Below are 18,708 nucleotides of genomic sequence, written 5' to 3'. Positions count from 1 at the left end.
TTGCCCAGCCTAGGAAACATCAAGGTGAAACTTAAGCATTATAGAGGTTGTTTCATTGTTCGTTTCATTAATGCTAATTCAGCAGATTTATTTTAGAAATAGTGCATTAAAATAAGCCATTGAGACTGGCCTAATTGATGAATGAATTGAGAGGCTGCCCAAAAAGACCGCTATCTATGTATGGATGGGGCTGAGTCAGATCTGAATATGCGATCCAGATCCACGTCAGAGCCTGCAGGAAGCAGGATTAATGGCCGCGTCACTCTCGTAGCAGGAAGCCAGGAAGCGCGTGTAGGCGCCTTGGCACAAAATACTCCTCTGTGAAGGCGACCTCTATTCTCGCAAAAAAGAAAAAGAAGCCCTTGCTACCGGCTAGGGCCTTGTTGAGTTCGCAAAAAAATTTGGTTTTTAGTTACTGTAGCACTTTTATTTTTATTTGACAAATATTGTTCAGTCACAGTTATCTCACAAATTACAGGTAAACTGTGCAATTAGTTTTTATTTTCGTCTATATTTAATGCTCCATGCATGCGACCAAAGATTCGATGTGACGAGAAATCTTGAAATTTTTTGCGAACTAAACAAGGCCCTAGTTGTAGTTGTAGTACTAGGGCTTAGTTTCAAATTTTTTTACAAAATAAACGTTGTAGCACTTTCGTTTGTATTTAACAAATATTATCCCATCATAAACTAACTAGGGTCAAAAAATTCATTTCGCAAATTATAGACAAGCTATCTAATTAGTTATTTTTTATTTATATTTAGTATTTCATATATGTGCCGCAAAATTCAATGTGACAGAAAATCTAAAAAGTTTTTCAAATCTTTTTAGAACTAAACAAGGCTTAACACAAACCTCTTGCCCACTGCCAAATGGTTACTTAGAGCAACCATAATGTAGATGGACTGGTTAGTCTATATGGATAGTTTTTACATCAGTGGGCTATAGTGATTATTACTGTCACATTGTCCATGGTCTAAGTAGTCTATATGAGAGATGCAAGGGAGAGAGAAAGAGAGAGAGCAGAGAGAACTATTTGTTTTTTTTCTTATGGACAACCCATAGAACTATGGATACATTTAGTTATGGATTACACTACACCGTACACCACCTTTACAATGTTTCTAGCTGGTAGACGATATGGTTGTTCTTACTCTCTCTGTACTATAAATAAATACATTTCTTTGACTACTACAATTTATGTTCGACCATTCGTCTTATTTAAATTTTTTATACAAATAATAAAATAAATAAATCATTATAAAAATATATTTAATAATAAAATAAGTCATACAAAACAAATAATATTTATTAATTTTTTTGAATAAAACGAACGGTCAAACATGAATTATAGAAGTTAAAAGAAATAAAATTATTTATGGAACAGAGGAAGTATGTCTTTTCTATATAAAATTGTTTTTTTAAATAAAAGACAGCCGGGCACGAATTCCCAAGGCATGGGCGGTGCTTTGTGCCTCGAGGTTAGCGTGCAAATTACCATTGTTTATTAGCGGCAGCTCTATTGTAGTACTAGTACAGGCCTACGGGCGACTGGGCGAGGGAGACAGCGAGTGATTCAAGGCTGTGGACGCTGTTCCCTGCCGCCGTTTCCTATGTGGGGGCGTGGGAGCCACCAAAACCGGCGTTCCCAATCTGCCCTCCAGACGAGACAAATGAGGGGGCTGCCACGACTAAAAATAATATTCGCTGATTTATCGTGGAAAAAAATATTGTTAGCTATTAGAAAAATACGACTTATAAGAACAAACAGCTTAGAAAAGTATTACTGTTGCTGAAAATTTTTGCAAATTTTTTTATGAGATAGATCTTTTAAACTTAGTCTATAATTAGACAATAATTATCAAAAATAAACAAAAATGTTACGTAGTATACATTTTATAAAATTTTCCGCAACTAAACAGAGCCGCAGTGGAAGAAGAAAAAATAAATAAAAAATTTCGCTCTGCGACAAACATCTTTGCCATCTTGGTAAGCTCTCGGCTCGGCCTTGTTTAGTAGATCCAAAAAATCAAAAACTTTTTAAGGTTTCTCGTCACATCAAATTTTTTGACACATGTACAAAGCAATAAATATAGACGAAAATAAAAAATCAATTGTACAGTTTGTCTGTAAATTGTGAGGTGAATCTTTTGAGCCTAATTAGTCCATGATTGGACAATAATTGCCAAATAAAAACAAAAGGCTACAGTACAAGAATCCAAAAAATTTTGGGAACTAAACAAGGCCGGGAGCAATAAAAACGTTGACTATTTATTTATTACTACTCGTGGAAATGTAGATTAAGTGGGTATTTGGAATTGCTTCATAAACTCTATTGTGGATGAGCTGTAAAAAATAGAGTTTGTAAAGCGCCAGGATTCCACTATTTTTACTCAAACGGAGTGTTTAGAGCCGAAACTATTTGACTAAAAAACCTATGGAAGAGAGCTAGAAAAACAAATAGCGGAGCGGTCTCAAACACCAACCTTTGTAAGACATGGTAATCTGGTATCGTCAGGAAATAATACGCAAGTCGAGCCGTTTACTAGCTGACAAAGTACATTACTCACTGCTAAAAAAATGCATACATTCCCTGAAAAGGTGAATATTGTTTCATCAATTATTTATATATATAGAGTATAAGTACTTTTTATGCGTAATAAACATATGGAATATAGTTTTATATTTATACTTATTAAAAGATACGTCAATTGTTGATACTGCCATGCATAATAAACCTAGTCAATTTGGAGATTGTGTTGAGAAACCAGATTTTTCATTCTTTCTAGGACTACGAATCTAGGATTGAGGGAGCAGTCTCTCGGTCATTTTTTTGCTGGGTTTTTGTTGAGGCTTCTTTATCGGCAGAATTAGAAACCTTGCTAAACTCGCGCACACAAAAATGGCTTTTGAAGGAAAAAAATGATGAACCAAAACAAATTTTTACTACAAACTGAAACCATAAAAACCTTTTTTTTGCCCCCTAGCTTCATCGTTTTTTAGAAATCCAAAACCTTGCCATTGCTAAAAGTGTAGGACTATTCGCACCTCGTGTTACTTTTCTTCAGGCCTTGTTTAGTTCCAAAAAATTTGTAAAATTTTTTAAATTCTACGTCATATTGAATCTTGTGCCACATGCATTAAGCATTAAACATAGATAAAAGAAATAACTAATTCCACAGTTTATTTGTAATTTGCGAGACGAATCTTTTAGTTAGTTCATGATTAGACAATATTTGTTAAATACAAACGAAAATGCTATAGTATCTATTTTGCAAAAAAAAAAAAATCAGAACTACTACTGAGGTGAGGCCTTGTCTAGATAAAAAAAAGGTTTTGGATTTTGACACTGTAGCACTTTTATTTTTATTTAAGATTGTCCAATCATGAAGTAACTAGGCTCAAAAGATTCGTCTTGTGATTTAAAGACAAACTGTGCAATTAATTTTTATTTTCATCTATATTTAATGCTCCATACATGTGCCGCAAGATTTGATATGATAGGAAATCTTGAAAAGTTTTTGGTTTTGAGGCGAACTAAAGGCCTGAGTAACCACAGTAGCAGTAACTTACAGTAATCACCTTGGGGTCTGTAACCAAGGCCTTGTTTACTTCCATCCTAAAACTCAAATTTTTTTTAAGATTTCTCATCACATCGAATCTTTAGACGTATGTATGGAGTATTAAATATAGACGAAAATAAAAAATAATTACACAGTTTGGTTGAAATTTATGAGACGAATTTTTTGAGTCTAATTAGTCCATAGTTGAACAATAATTATCACAAACAAACAAAAAATGCTACAGTTTCACGAAATTTTCGTCAGACAAACACAGCCCAAAAGTGACGCTGGGTTGTTTGGGCCTTGTTTAGTTCCCAAAAAATTTTACAAAATTTTTCAGATTCCCCGTCACATCGAATCTTTAGACGCATGCATGGAGTATTAAATATAGATGAAAATAAAAACTAATTGCACAGTTTAGTCGAAATTGACGAGACGAATCTTTTGAGCCTAGTTAGTCCATGATTGGATAATTTTTGTCAAATACAAACGAAAGTGCTACAGTGTTGATTTTGCAAAATTTTTTGAAACTAAACAAGGCCTTGGGTGGGTGAAAACTCAAAAGTGAAAGCTGGGCCTCGAGGGGGGTGAGTGAAGAGTGAACATGTGACATGTGAGTAAAAAAAAAAAGGAGAAAGAAAAAGAAAGGGGAGCAGAGAGAAAAGAACAAGCAAAAGGAAAAGCACCAGTCTCTGGTCTCTGACAGTGGGTCAGCAGAGCACGCCCAGATCGATTCGACGCCCTAGCTTTGACCCTTCTCGTCTTTGCACAGTGACCGCAGCCCTACTCCCTCTCCCTCTCCCTCCCCACACCGCACCGCGCACCGGCAGCCGCAGGAGCAGGAGGAGGAAGGAGGAGCATGCCGCCCCCACTTTATTTAATCTGCTGCCTTTCGCCATCCCCAACATGACCACCACCACCACCACCACCACCACTCTGCAGACAAATCCTGTATAGGAGTCGCTCGCGCATCAGCGGACGCAGAGGCTGAGAGGCAGGCCGGCCGCCCACCCGCCGCGCAGGACCGCATCCCGTTCTGCCGCCATGGCCGCCTAGCAGAGGTACGCTCGCTGCCCTCCCTTCCTTCCTTCCCATCCTCAGGCCTGCCTGGCTATGGTTGCTTCTTGCGTCCCTGACTGACTCTGATTGATTTGACTGATTGGGGGTAGGTTCCGTCAGTCCGTTCCTCCTTCCCCCATCACTCGAGGCGTTTCTTGTTTCTTCATCTGTCGATGCAATGCCGCCGCCGCCTCCCGTCTCTTTCTTTATCTGCCCTGTTCCCCTTTTCCTTTCTTGACGAATTTAATGGCCTCCCTCCGCTCCACGTTCAGCGCCTACCAGATGTCCGATGTCGATGTGCTTGCTGCTCGTAGCCTGCCTGCCTACCTGCCTACCTCCTGTGATCCCGGTGTGATCCACCTCCTTTCCTTTCCAAGGGGAGGAGGGGAGAAAGCGGGGAGGCGCTCGTGATTCCGCCACCTGTTCCGGTCCAGGTTGCAGCCAGCCACCGCTTTTTTCTTGCTAATCTTATTAATCTCCTGTTCCGGCCTGGCCCCCGCATTCTTCTTCCCCCACCCCCGGCGCCTCTCTGTGATCTTGGGGCCCTGTTCATAGAATCATAGTGCTGTGCCGGGTGCCCTCTGCTGCTGCTTCTTCGCTGATGCAATGGACCGGGTGCTGGATCTGTGCACTGGTTCGGGCTTCCTCTAGGTGCGGCTGCTCGCTTGCGCCTATCTCCTTTGCTCCCTGCCTGCAAATCTTGTGTGCAGCTGCATCAGCTTGTTATTTCAGCGTTTCTGTCAACGTTTTAGGTTTCCTAGTTCTCACCCGGTGGGTGGGCTGCTGCTAGTCTCTCCCAGCAATTTTGTGGTGTTTGATATGTGTTCCTGTCCGCTGTTAAATTCAAATTCCTGTACAGCTACCAGTTCTCTGTCAACAACTCTGCTTTTTAGACGGTTCTTATCAGTAATTTTAATTTCAGTTTACTATGTGCTAATATAACACACTGTTCTTTGTTCTTCATTGTTTCTGTAGATGCCTGGGAACTCAGTTGACAAGTGAGCAGTCTTGTTAGATTTTGGATAAAGTGAAGTGAAAATTGGATCTTCACTCGTCTGATTGATCTGCACTGCTGGAACTCCTTGTGACCAGACCACCATGTCCGTGGAGGCTGCTAAGCACAACGTGCCTGGGCACCAGGCTACTAAACCAGTGGCTGATCACGCGGCAGATCCAGTTACTGCAAAGGAGGACAAGAAAGCAATGGATGGAGAAGGAGCGCCGGAGGTTGCTGCTGTTAAGAATGTCCTGGAGGAGCAAAAGCCCTCCCATCGGCGGCAAGAGTCTTCTGCGTCAATGTTGGACAAGGGTCCTTCCAGTGTTTGCTCAGACTGCGGTGTCCTGGACGAGCCGCCAACCCCACAGGGTGGTTCCGGGGAACTGAAGGATAACCAGAGCTTGGACTGCAGTGGTGGTAATCAGGAGAAGAATACGTCACAGAAGAGCAGCATGAGCGAGAGCTTTGCTTCTGCCAAGGCCAGCGATGGGGCGAACAGCCTGAGGAAGACCAGTGGCAGTGCTAAGATCAGTGACCGGGCTGATTTTCCGGAGAGCGGAAAGAGCAGCATATGCCGCCCGAGCGCGAGCAGCAACATCAGCGATGAGAGCTCATGCAGCAGCATGAGCAGCAGCACGACGAAGCCACACAAGGGGAGTGATTCTAGGTGGGAAGCCATCCGAGTGATTAGATCAAGGGATGGCATTTTGGGTTTGAGCCATTTTAGGCTGCTTAAGAAGCTGGGCTGTGGTGATATTGGCAGCGTGTACCTCTCTGAACTGAATGGTACGAAGAGTTACTTTGCCATGAAGGTCATGGACAAAGGGTCATTGGCGAGCCGGAAGAAGCTTCTTCGAGCGCAGACAGAGCGGGAGATACTGCAATCTCTGGACCATCCGTTTCTTCCAACACTATATACCCACTTCGAGACAGATAAATTCTCATGTTTGGTGATGGAGTTCTGTCCAGGAGGGGACCTTCACACCCTTCGACAAAGGCAGCCTGGAAAATACTTTTCAGAGCAAGCAGCCAAGTATGTTTCAACTCTTAAAATTACAGTGTTCCTATTTTGAAGTTAACTAGTCCTATATTGATTATTTAACTTTGCTGCTTCCGTTTTCTCCTTTTCTGTTAGTACTGTCCAGCGTAGTAGCTTGATCATATTCAGTTATCCTGGCATTTGCCTCTGCATGTGTCCCGTACTTTGAGCTTGTATTGAAGTATATATATTTTTACTGTTACATATAATCCAACACCTCAGACCATACTATAAATATGCTCATAGTCATTTCTTCAAGGTTCTATGTAGCCGAAGTTCTCCTCGCACTGGAGTACCTGCATATGCTTGGGATTATATACCGTGATCTGAAGCCGGAGAACGTCCTTGTTCGGGAGGATGGGCACATAATGCTCTCTGATTTTGACCTCTCCCTTCGCTGTGATGTAAACCCTACTGTTGTCAAGTCTGCCAACCCTGGACCAGATGCGCTGCAGAGGAGCAACCAAGCATACTGTGTTCAGCCTACTTGTATCGAGCCATCCTGCATCCAGCCGGCATGTGTTGCTCCAACTACGTGCTTTGGTCCCCGTTTTTTCTCCTCCAAATCCAAGTCCAAGAAGGAGAAGAAGCCAAAGCCGAAGCCTGAGATTGTCAACCAAGTGAGCCCGCTGCCTGAGCTCATTGCGGAGCCAACCGATGCTCGCTCTATGTCATTTGTTGGCACCCATGAGTACTTGGCGCCAGAAATAATCAAGGGAGAAGGCCATGGCAGTGCTGTGGATTGGTGGACCTTTGGTATATTCCTTTATGAGCTCCTATTTGGTAAGACCCCTTTCAAGGGGTCAGGAAACCGGGCTACACTCTTCAATGTTGTTGGTCAGCCCCTTCGGTTCCCAGAGTCCCCAATTGTGAGTTTCTCAGCTAGGGACTTGATAAGAGGATTGCTGGTCAAAGACCCGCAGCATCGTCTTGGCTACAAACGAGGGACTACTGAGATCAAGCAGCACCCGTTCTTTGAGGGTGTGAATTGGGCGTTGATTCGGTGTGCAAGCCCTCCGGATGTACCAAAGCCTGTCGAGCTGGATCGCCCACCAAAACCGGCCCCAGCTAACGATAAGGTTGCTCCAGCTGCCAACCAGAAGGGCCCAGATAACTTTCTGGAGTTTGAATTCTTCTAGAGTTGTTTTCCTTTCAGTTTTGTAATGTGGGTTGGTGCATGCAAGCTGGTGTATGAAAGGAGGAAGATCAGTTCGGAGGCGTATACTGTGATGACTGGTGATGCTCTATTGTAAGCTGTAGTTCTATTTCGAGTAGCTCTTGTTCGTTTTTTTTCTCTCTCCATTGAACTGCTAAAGACCCTATTTGTACCGGGTCAATGTTGCAATTTTTTTTAGAAAATCTTGTGGTGCTTAAAGGACACAGGGGAATACTTTCACCCTGGCATTGTAAATCCTGTTTGATTTGGCATCAATTGCAACTGAATTTCCTTTCTTGAGCATGTCTGGTACTACATAGACACTTGATAGTTATTGTTTCTTGTAATCTTTTATCATGTGAAATCCAAATGATTCATGTCTGGTCGCTGCAGTTTAATGGCTGGAATGGGAGATAACTATCTGATTGGTCTATTTCCATGTGTTTGATTAATGCAACTGGTATCTCCGTGTGGAATGGAGCATGTATAAGGGCCTGTTTGGATCCACCAACTAAACTTTAGTCTAGCTAAGCTCAGCCAAAGTTTACCTGAGTATATTAGCTGGACTCTCCCCAGCTAAAGTTTGGCTGGGAGAACTTTTAGCTGGCTAAAGTTTAGCTTTGAAATTTTAGCTAGCTAAACTTTAGTTGGGTGGATCCAAACAGACCCTAAACTGGGAAGGAAAATGGTATAGACGTTTGGAAGATGTTCAGGTGTGCTGATGAACAAGAACATGCAAACTGGAAACTTGTAGTTTTTTTAGTATGAAACTCAAGCGCAAGAGGGCCAAGTAATGTTGTTCGAGTAAAATTCTCTCAAACATAAAGTATAATTCTCTACGTACATATATGTGGCGCCAGCCACCAGGACGTATGAGCTTATAAGTTGAGTCTACCAACCAGTATTATTTTTCTCTCACTATAAATCAATAAATAGAAATTTTTGCCATGGCTTTTCAACCAAGTGAATGAGGATTATGAACTTGTCAGGTACTAGTACGCAAAAATAAGAGAGAAATACCGTCGAAAACTTAAACCTGAGTTCTGATTTCTAAACACACCAAAGCTATTTCTGAGGATTTCTTTCTGAGAGATCAAGCAAATTAGCCACACCAACAGTATAACACTAGGATGAAGAGCGTCTGTTTTGCAAGGTGCCTGCCTTGCTGCCAATGTGGCATATGCCACTTCACTCTGAATCTGTAACTAGCTATATTTGAGGCAAAAAAAAAATACTTGCAATGGGGACCGAAAACAGTGGCTCATCAATTCGATTATGACTGAAGCAGCTAGCGAAAAGATCAATCAGAGGAAGATGGCCCAACGAGGCCCATATTCCATTGCTCCCGTCCCTGCACCTCGGATGCACTCGCCAGGTCGGCAGCGCGGCAGCGGCAGGGACGCTCGGCCGCCGGTCGGGGCAGACGCCGGACGGGCGGAGGGCGGCAGGCGGGCAGCACGCATCAGCGAGGCGAGTCCGAGGCTCCGACAGTCTGATTCTGAGCTGAGCCCGAGTTTGTCTGAACTTCTGTAAGTTCAAATTCAGACATTCAATCTCTATGTCTTGGCTTAGCTTCTGAATTTCCTATTCAATTTGTTAGGAGTAGCAATTTGTGAATCACATAGTGGCTTAGAGCGTGAGTTTGTCCTAAATCACTTAGTCTCCTAATTTAATTTTACGTCTCAAGTATGAAGAGATTTTCCTATTCAATTTTATGCTCAAAATTCTTGAATATATGAAATAATGCTCAGTATTGAAAATATTTCGTCAATGTTAAGTTCGTAGACAATAATACATTGTAAGGTTTCTTGAATTGTACGTTACTACAGATATATGATATTTGCTGTTTTGTAATGTTTCTTTTCTTTAACTTCTTTTTATCTGCTGGCCTTAATCCACAGATGTGTTTGTTTCAGTACTTCTGATGCTGTGATGCAAGAGAAGCCCCAAGTTTAGTACCTTCCTGTTAAATTTTGACTGCATTTTTATGCATTTTTATAGACAATAATACTTCTCTATATGCATAACTAGGCTTCCTGTGCTTTTGCTGCTTTGCTCTTTACCTGATCACCTGTACCCTGTACATTGCAGGCAGCTGACTGGCTATCAAATTTTTTCTAATCCACCAAGTAAGATCATAGTGCTGACATCACGCCTTCTCAGTGATGCGCATCGGTATATTTTGCGATACCTAAGCAACCATGGAACTGTTTCGCATTGTACTGTACTGACAGCTATTTCAGAGGTGCTTAATCCCTGCAAGAATATAATGTGTGTTGTCTAGATTGCTTCTGAAGTACCTGAATCCTGCCAACTAAAATTATTTCTTTAATGATTTCTCTTCATACATATTTCCCTATAGTATATTTGGATGGCTTTAAGAGTTTTTCTTTACATCTCTTTTGAAGAGCAGAAATATTCTTGCCAGTTCCAATATAATTGAATTTTGTAGGCAGCACTTCCTGTATCTGAACTGTTTGATCATTTTATCTTCTCAGTTATAGTCTTGCAGCAACTTGCATGTTCCTGGTGGATTTTGTTCGCCACACGTTCTGTTTGCCTAAGGTTAGGTGTGGTAAGGATAGATACCGACCAACCAGGCCCTATGTCTGATTCACTGGTTACTGAATGAATATGTTTGAGGAATATGGTTTCTTTATAAATGCTACATAACTGTTTATCATGCTATTGCTATTCATCTTGTTTTTTGAAAACATTCTTGAAACTATATTGATACTGCCACAGTTATTTTGGCTTTGTTTATATTCCAAATTTTTTTAGAAAATTGATATTGTAGCACTTTCGTTTGTATTTGACAAATATTATCCAATTATGGACTAGCTATACTCAAAAGATTCGTCTCATCAATTCCGACCAAACTGTGCAATTAGTTTTTATTTTCGTCTATATTTAATACTCTATATATGCGTCTAAAGATTTGATGTGACGGGAATCTGAAAAATTTTGCAATTTTTTTTGAAAACTAAACAAGTCCGATGTGAGATCCATACCATGAGCCAAGGGGGCCACAGAATCTGCCGTGAAACGCGGGATGGATAGTCGCATCGCATCGCATCTCGCATGTGCATGCTTCGATCGCCTTATGATTTAATCTCGTTATTTTACTCCTTTCTTTCCTTTTTTAAGACTAGTTGGCGCAACGGTATGCTTTCCAAGATCAAATTCGATATAGATGGTGATTGGTTGTTTATAGGGTCTGAGTCGTCGTTGGCTCAGTACTTGCGCTATCAATTCACAGCTGATCCGGCTAGTCAGCTAAGCTACAGTTGACAAAAAGCCTGTTCCCGTGATGCTTATATTGTTTAGTTTGCTTATGCTAGCTATAACTGGGTTGTTGAAAATCATATTTTGTTGCCTTGGTAGTTCGGATTCAATCTCACCTCATCTTTATGAAGGTACTAAGACTTAGCTCAATTACCGCCATCGGAGCTCGTCGATATGAATGCTAGCCTCGACCTTCCCAGCGTCGTCACCCACGCACGGATGCCCCACGCGCCAGCCAAAGGCAGCGATGACCACCCACCCATACCTCATACCAACCAAAGGTTGCACAGTAGGAGCCCGTCCCTCGTGAACTTGCCTCAATCAACTCATCGTCGAGAGATTAGGGGGCAAGTACTCGTGCCATCACCATGCCCCGATAGGTCTCCTTGTTGTGTTATTTGTTCCACTACCACCACTTGGAAAGAGTTGTGAGTCCAAGGATTGTTTCGATTTGCTCGACGAGGAGGGCATGCCAGCATGCAATGAGGATGGCTCCTCGTTGATGGGGGCGGGTTGGCGAGTAACTCTCTCGATGACGACGATGCGTCGACAAGGGCCGGGTAACACACGACGCTTTAGACTCTAAACAGAAAACCAAACAAGCTAAAACGGTATTGTTAGAATCTAGACAAGAGGTAGACCTCATTACAGTGGTGACGAATGAACGAATCATACAAATAGATATACTCCTCCTTTGATTGTTCTGAAATTCTACGCGACTACGCCCCACGTCAATTAGGTCGCACATGGTCGATCCGATCGTTCCATTTTATTATAAACGTTTCATTATTATATTTACCAATGCCAAGAACAAAAAAAAAAATACAGAGTGTGCTTTGCTACCGGGCACTGCAACCAAGAAACAACTAACCACTGCGCATGCATGATTCCCGTTGCCCCCTTGGGCCATGCCCATGCATGCATGTCTTTTTGTAAGACAAATGGACTGACAAGTGGCAAAGCAAAGCCACTTGTGTGGCATATTTGACATTGCAAGAGCTAGCCGAGAGGCAGGGTTAGCTAGCTCATGGCATATTTGGCGTTCTCGTCGTTGCCACATTCTATATATAAGCCTAGTCAGCTGAGCGTCACTAGAGAGTTTTCTGCAGGCTTTCACATTCAGCTGATGAGAGTCTCAATCTGAATCTGAATCTGTGACTAGCTAGCTAGCTAGCTAGTATTATTGAGCCAAAAAGAGAACTAGGGCCTTGTTTAGTTTTTAAAATATTTTGCAAAATTTTTCAGATTCTTCGTCATATCGAATCTTTCGGCATATAAATGGAGAACTAAATATAGATAAAATAAATAAATAAATACACAGTTTACCTGTAATTTGTGAGACGAATCTTTTGAGCCTAGTTAATCCATGATCGAATAATATTTGTCAAATACAAATAAAAATACTACTATTTTTATTTTGTAAAATTTTTTGAACTAAACAAGACCTAGGACCCAAACCAAACCAAAATGCTGGGTCACAAGGACGAAGGAACAGAGTCACATGGCGAAGCCAGTAGGCAGTTGGCAGTGGCATGGCCGACGTGGTATGTATATGTACGCACTCACTCTGAAGAATCCGTGACACAGCCGTACGCAGTGCCAGCGTACTTACCGGCTGCAAGCATTGCGTGCTGCACCGACGCAATATAATGCTGCAGTGTTCTTAGGCCCTGTTTAGTTCCCTACCCAAAATTTTTTCATCCATCCCATCGAATCTTTGGACACATGCATGGAACATTAAATGTAGATAAAAAAATAAACTAATTACACAGTTTAGTTAAGAATCGCGAGACGAATCTTTTAAGCCTAGTTACTCCATGATTAGCCTTAAGTGCTACAGTAACCCACATATGCTAATGACAGATTAATTGTGCTTAATAAATTTGTCTTGCAGTTTCCTGACGAGCTATTTAATTTGTTTTTTTTATTAGTTTCTAAAAACTCCTCCCGACATCCTTCCGACACATCCGATGTGACACCCAAAAAATTTTCGTTCCCAATCTAAACAGGCCCTTATTTTCTTTTGCTGTTGTACAAAACTCACGTGACTTGCCACCTCAAAGACTACTGTATCTTTTTTTTTCATGTTTTGGATCCAGTGCACTGTGCACTGCTGTGCCCCGTCGTCGGTCCCCGGCTGAAAGAATCGTAGAATACGCATGCTAAAAACTTGTGGCTTTAATTTATTTTCTTGCGATTGGACATATGTACGACAAGCATGTATATCTGCACTTAAGATCTATTGGCTCCTAAAAAACAGTGACCATGATATTCTTTTTGGGATAGACTTTTTTTTTCTCTCAAATACATAAAAGATTTACATATTATTTTATTAAAAAGAAGAGTTTGAATATACAAACAACGCGCTTCTGATCTAAAACAACTGTGGATAAACCATCCTAGCAAGTGAACTCAAGTTTCATTTGAGGATAGATTTTGTCCTAATAAAACTAACAGCAATGCATTATTGGAGGATAGGCGACACGTCCTCTCGTTTCGTTGCCGAACCAGTAATAGTCAACTATAAGGACAAATAAAGTAGTTGCTCTTGGACTTGCCACCCTTGCTATCAAAGTATCATCATCAATGAAGTCCTCTCCTCTGAATTCTCTCTGATTGTGAGATTGAGCCTCTCCCTCCATGAATAATGTATGTATAGTACTCCTAGGCCTTGTTTAGTTCCCAAAAATTTTGCAAAATTTTTCAGATTCCCGTCACATCGAATTTTTAGACGTATGTATAAAGTATTAAATATAGATGAAAATAAAAACTAATTGCACAGTTTGATCGAAATTGACGAGACGAATCTTTTAAGCCTAGTTAGTCCATAATTGGATAATATTTGTCAAATACAAACGAAAGTGCTACTATTCCTATTTTGCAAAAAATTTTGGAAGTAAACAAGGCCTACTAGTACTAAGCTTTGTGAACGAGGTTTGCAGCAAATGCACGTACTAGACCATAGCAGCGCCTAGCTGCAGCCTACCAGTGCAAATGCACGCTCTATGCTTTGCTTCAAGTTTCAGCAGGACACTGCTGACCTGTGGCCTGCTGGCTGCCCAGTGCCCCATATTACAGCATGTGATGCTGCCTGCAGCCCTCATCATCACTGTCCAATGAACAGTACTGGACCACCCACTTGTTTCTTTCGGCTATATATATTTGACTTGTATCTTGTGTCTATTATACGTGATATTGACGGCTCCTAAGACTTTGTAATGATGCATGTCGTCCCTTACTCAAGTTTGTAGCCAATAATATGGCCCCTTGTAAGCTATTGTATAGGCCATATACTTGTGATTTTGATGATTAATATAATAATACAGTCAATTGGGCTAGCTAACGTGTTTACCCAGAGGATATGTGTTAGTAGGTCTAGCTTGGATGCTAAGGTGAAAAGCCGAACTAGGACAAATTAAAAATTAGATTGAATTATACAGGTCCCATGGAACTTGTTATTGTCGGATACGAAGGATATGTGTACACATAGAACAATACATCAGAGCATTGAGCTCGATGAGGTTTCTATACACACACGCCCGATGGCTTATAGATTTACACATCAGAGCTTTGAGCTCGATGAGTGTAGATCTGTAAGCCATCATATCATATATTCAATGCTTGTAGAAAAACTAATTAATAAGCTGACAACGTCATGACTAGTTTGAGTTGTTGAGGTTAGAACTACACCACTACTTGGTTATTTAGAGATGTTGGAGTCTAGGAAGCTCACATGCATACACTTGAGAAGACTACCAAGCCACCAACATGCTAAATATATGCATGGTTAGAGAGTGGTTATGCTGACTTAGGCAGACATATGGAGAGTGATTGTTTGGTGTTGTTGTCTAGAGAGGGATCAAGGAACGATCCCAACTTATCGTGCTAAAGGTATTGTTGGCTCCCCTTGAAACCTTTGTGGCTTGCAAAGGCACCTTATTGAGCTGGTCTCTCTGAGATCGAGGATATGGCCGCAAATGGGAAGTATGGCCAATCACCGCTACTAGGGAATGCCCGTGAGATTTGGATTGCAAGGAGAGAGAAAACATGTGAGACAAAATTAGGGTTGAGGTCTGTTAATAGAGGTGAAAACAAATGAAGCTTAAGGGCGTCCATAGAGGTGCTATCGACTTCGATAGCTACCAAAGGACCGAACCAGACGTGCACTCATATGTCAATGTCAGTTAATATTAAATTAATCTCTCTATCAGATGTTGTGATTGACAGCAAGAGGAAAAAAAAAGCAGCATGCACCTATCCCAAGTTTGCTTTAAGGCCTTGTTTACTTCCACCCAAAATCCAAAAACTTTCCAAGATTCCCTGTCACATCGAATCTTGAGACACATGCATAAAGTATTAAATATAAACAAAAATAAAAACTAATTGCACAGTTTGGTCGAAATTTACGAGACGAATTTTTTAAGCCTAGTTAGTCTATGATTGGACAATAATTACCACAAACAAACGAAACTACTACAGTGTCCCGAAATTTTTTCGGGAAGGAACTAAACAAGGCCTAACCCGCTCCACTCTAGCACCGAAGGAATCGCTAGCATTTCACTTTTTCTCATTTTCTCCACGTCAGTCCGAACCTTATACCGAGTCTACTCAACTGGCGATTTCGATGGCCATTGGAGACGCACTAAAATTTTATGATTGTATCATAAATATTACTGCAGGATACATAATACGGTTGCAGATGGTGGACTAGTACTGATGATACACATTTGATAGGAATTTATTGCAGCGAGAAGTCTCTCTGGGACTACGGTGGATTCGATTGGTTGGCTGGCGCGGGAAATAAAGAGCAACGGAGCACAAAATTCTTATCGGACATTTTCTTCCAAATATACCAAATCCGGCTCTTTCTTACCGGCCGGACGTTACCCACCAGCTGGGCCACCTTTTATTTGTACTGCACGAATGAAACATACAAAAAAAAGGGACTAGCTAGAGTAGTTTATCCGTCAGTGTCGTCATCGAATCTAGATTGGTCAGACAAATTGAGATTTCAGAATCAAAGATGCGGCTAGCTCAAACAAACCAAAAAAGAATCAAAAAAGTTCTCAGATTCCTTGCTGACACGACGGAGGAGGAGGCAGCGATAAGATATGACCGTCATCGATCAAACAGTGATCGATCGAGCACGCACGCCGCCGCCGCCGACGTCGTCGAAATAATTTGCCAGTGGCGGTCCTTCCCCGGCAAACGCTCATGAACCATGATAGGGTACCATTTTTGTTTCTTCCAGACCTTTGAGTGCCATCAGAGACGATGATGGCGCTGGTCAATATCGTTCTTTGGTTCAGTGCTCCGGCCAAGTATGGAAGCAACGACAGATTTTTCTGCATATATGCATGTACATTGATCGGGAAATTAAAAGAATCTAGTGGGAATGGTCCGATCCCCATGATATGAGACAGCCAGATATATACGGCGGCATTTTTCTCGAAGACAAAAAATATAAGCCAGGCAATGCTTTTATCATTCTAGATATATCGCAATTTTCAGCGATCTTTTTTCCCCCCCAGTGCCGGTCGCTCTCTAGCTGGGCTCCGGGCCTCCCGGCAAATGCACGCGCATGTCGGACGATGATTTTGGATCTTGATAAGGTTACATGTACGTCCTCCTATTATTGGCTGCACCTTCAGATTCTCAGTGGCAGAAAATGCTTCTCTTCGTGATTGCTGATTGGGCATTTGCATTGGGTCTCAGTCTGAACTGAATGCACCATATAAATGTTCCGATCATATATGTGGATGTACCCATAGATTACGATGGACACTGATACATACATCTTGTCAGTATCCTGCGATTTAGATTGGCCCAAATCAAAATAAGCTACCGAAATACAATGCACCATGCATGGGTCCTTAACTTTCTTGCATTCTCATTTGGGTCCATGAGCTCTTAAAATTAATGATCACGTAGGTCCATCAACTTTTTTCAAGTGGTTCATTTTAAGTTCACTCCAGGTCTAATCATAAACCTGGTGAATTCATATTCAGTATAAACAACTTGAAAAAAGTTGAAGAACACAAATGATTACTTTGAGAGTTCATCTACTTAGGCCTTGTTTAGTTCGCAATTTTTTTTGTTTTTGGGTATTGTAGCATTTCGTTTTTATTTGACAAACATTGTCCAATCACGGAGTAACTAGGCTCAAAAGATTCATCTCACAAATTACAGGTAAACTGTGCAGTTAGTTTTTATTTTCGTCTATATTTAATGCTTCATGCATGCGACTAAAGATCCGATGTGACGGGGAATCTTGAAAATTTTTGCGAACTAAACAATGCCTTAATATAGGAAAATTTGAAGGACCCACAGTGCATTTCACTCCAAGTCAATCATGCTTTTATTCTTTTGCAAGAGAGACACATACCTAGATGTGTACTCCCTTCATATAGGATTTAAAAGTTGTTTAGAACAGTGACATGGTCTTCAAAACACAACTTTAACCTCTTATTTTTATAAAATTATTTAGAAAAAATGGTATATGTATACTTTTATGAAAGTATTTTTGAAGACAAACATATTCATATAATTTTTACATTTGCAAAGTCAATAATTTAAAAGTTATTGATAATTTATATTCTCAATGTCTTTGTCCAAAACGTCTCATAAGTCTTATACGGAGGGAGTATATACGCACATGCACAACCAACCCTAATAACGTGCTCACGCATAGTCTACCTAGGCCTTGTTTACTTCCAAATTTTTTTGCAAAATAGGAATAGTAGCATTTTCGTTTGTATTTGACAAATATTGTCCAATTATGGATTAACTAGGCTCAAAAGATTTGTCTCATCAATTTCGATCAAACTGTGCAATTAGTTTTTATTTTCATCTATATTTAATACTCCATGCATATGTCTAAAGATTCGATGTGACGGGGAATCTGGAAAGTTTTTGCAAAATTTTTGGAACTAAACAAGGCCCTATGTGAGTATCTACGAGAGACCGAGCTAGCATATCTTGATTCTAATAACAAAGTCACCACAAGGCACAAGCGCCTCACAACTGAAATGTGCATTGCCGCCGAGAGAGAGAGAGATCCCTGAACTGCTACAGCACAGTTGCTGATAGGCCTAACTTACTAACAAAATTTGCGATGAGGACCCAGATGACAGCATAGGCATATAGTAGTCTACATAGCTGTCGGAAACTTGCAAGTTCTCAAACATTAGAAACTAAGCTCTGCCCTGCAAATTTGTTCCAAAAGTCTTTGTGTTCCTCTCCTTCCAGAGCTGCCAGCCAATTAGAACCACAAGGAAATCAAAATCCGCGCCGGGACACTTTTAGCGCCCTTTCCTATTATCACAGCCACCATGACCAAAAACAGTCATCTGCGGGCAACAGCAGGGCGGGCTGCCGGGCTGGCCTACTACACCAAGTAGTCGTCCTCAGATTACACGACTGAAGGAGCATAGCATAAGCAGGTGGTCGATTGTTTCAGCACCCTCGCAGAGAACGTATGAGTACCCTGCATGCGTCCCATGGCGTGCCTATAGCAGCAGTCCAGCAACATTTGTGTGGCATGAGTCAGAAGAAGTGTTTCACCTTCGGCAAGGAGGGACAATGTGAGAAGGCAAAACCTTTGGGGGT

At 41.3% G+C, this 18,708-nt stretch overlaps 1 protein-coding gene across 3 annotated transcripts; it reads left to right on the top strand.

Moving 5' to 3' along the window:
• Nucleotides 4,285–8,118, top strand: LOC8055357 (serine/threonine-protein kinase D6PKL2). 3 transcript variants are annotated; one of them, XM_002445918.2, is made up of 3 exons: nt 4,285–4,625; nt 5,599–6,653; nt 6,919–8,118. In XM_002445918.2, the coding sequence occupies exons 2-3, from the start codon at nt 5,722–5,724 to the stop codon at nt 7,796–7,798; spliced, it is 1,812 nt and encodes a 603-aa protein (XP_002445963.1). In that variant the 5' UTR covers nt 4,285–4,625; nt 5,599–5,721; the 3' UTR covers nt 7,799–8,118. The 3 variants fall into 3 exon arrangements, with proteins under 3 accessions (XP_002445963.1, XP_021320803.1, XP_021320802.1); XM_021465128.1 differs by lacking the exon at nt 4,285–4,625 and adding an exon at nt 4,682–5,057; XM_021465127.1 differs by lacking the exon at nt 4,285–4,625 and adding an exon at nt 5,110–5,274.

The sequence above is a fragment of the Sorghum bicolor genome, chromosome 7 (assembly GCF_000003195.3).
Source record: "Sorghum bicolor cultivar BTx623 chromosome 7, Sorghum_bicolor_NCBIv3, whole genome shotgun sequence".
In the NCBI taxonomy this organism is placed as follows: domain Eukaryota; kingdom Viridiplantae; phylum Streptophyta; class Magnoliopsida; order Poales; family Poaceae; genus Sorghum; species Sorghum bicolor.
The sequence above is the reverse complement of the archived record's forward strand: the minus strand, read 5'-3'. Positions and strand labels throughout refer to the sequence as shown.

Bases quoted from the DNA above. Each gene is read 5' to 3' on its own strand.
- LOC8055357 (XM_002445918.2), top strand. From the start codon at position 5,722: ATGTCCGTGGAGGCTGCTAAGCACAACGTGCCTGGGCACCAGGCTACT. The intron at 6,654-6,918 runs GTATGTTTCAAC...CATTTCTTCAAG, and splicing joins TTTTCAGAGCAAGCAGCCAA to GTTCTATGTAGCCGAAGTTC.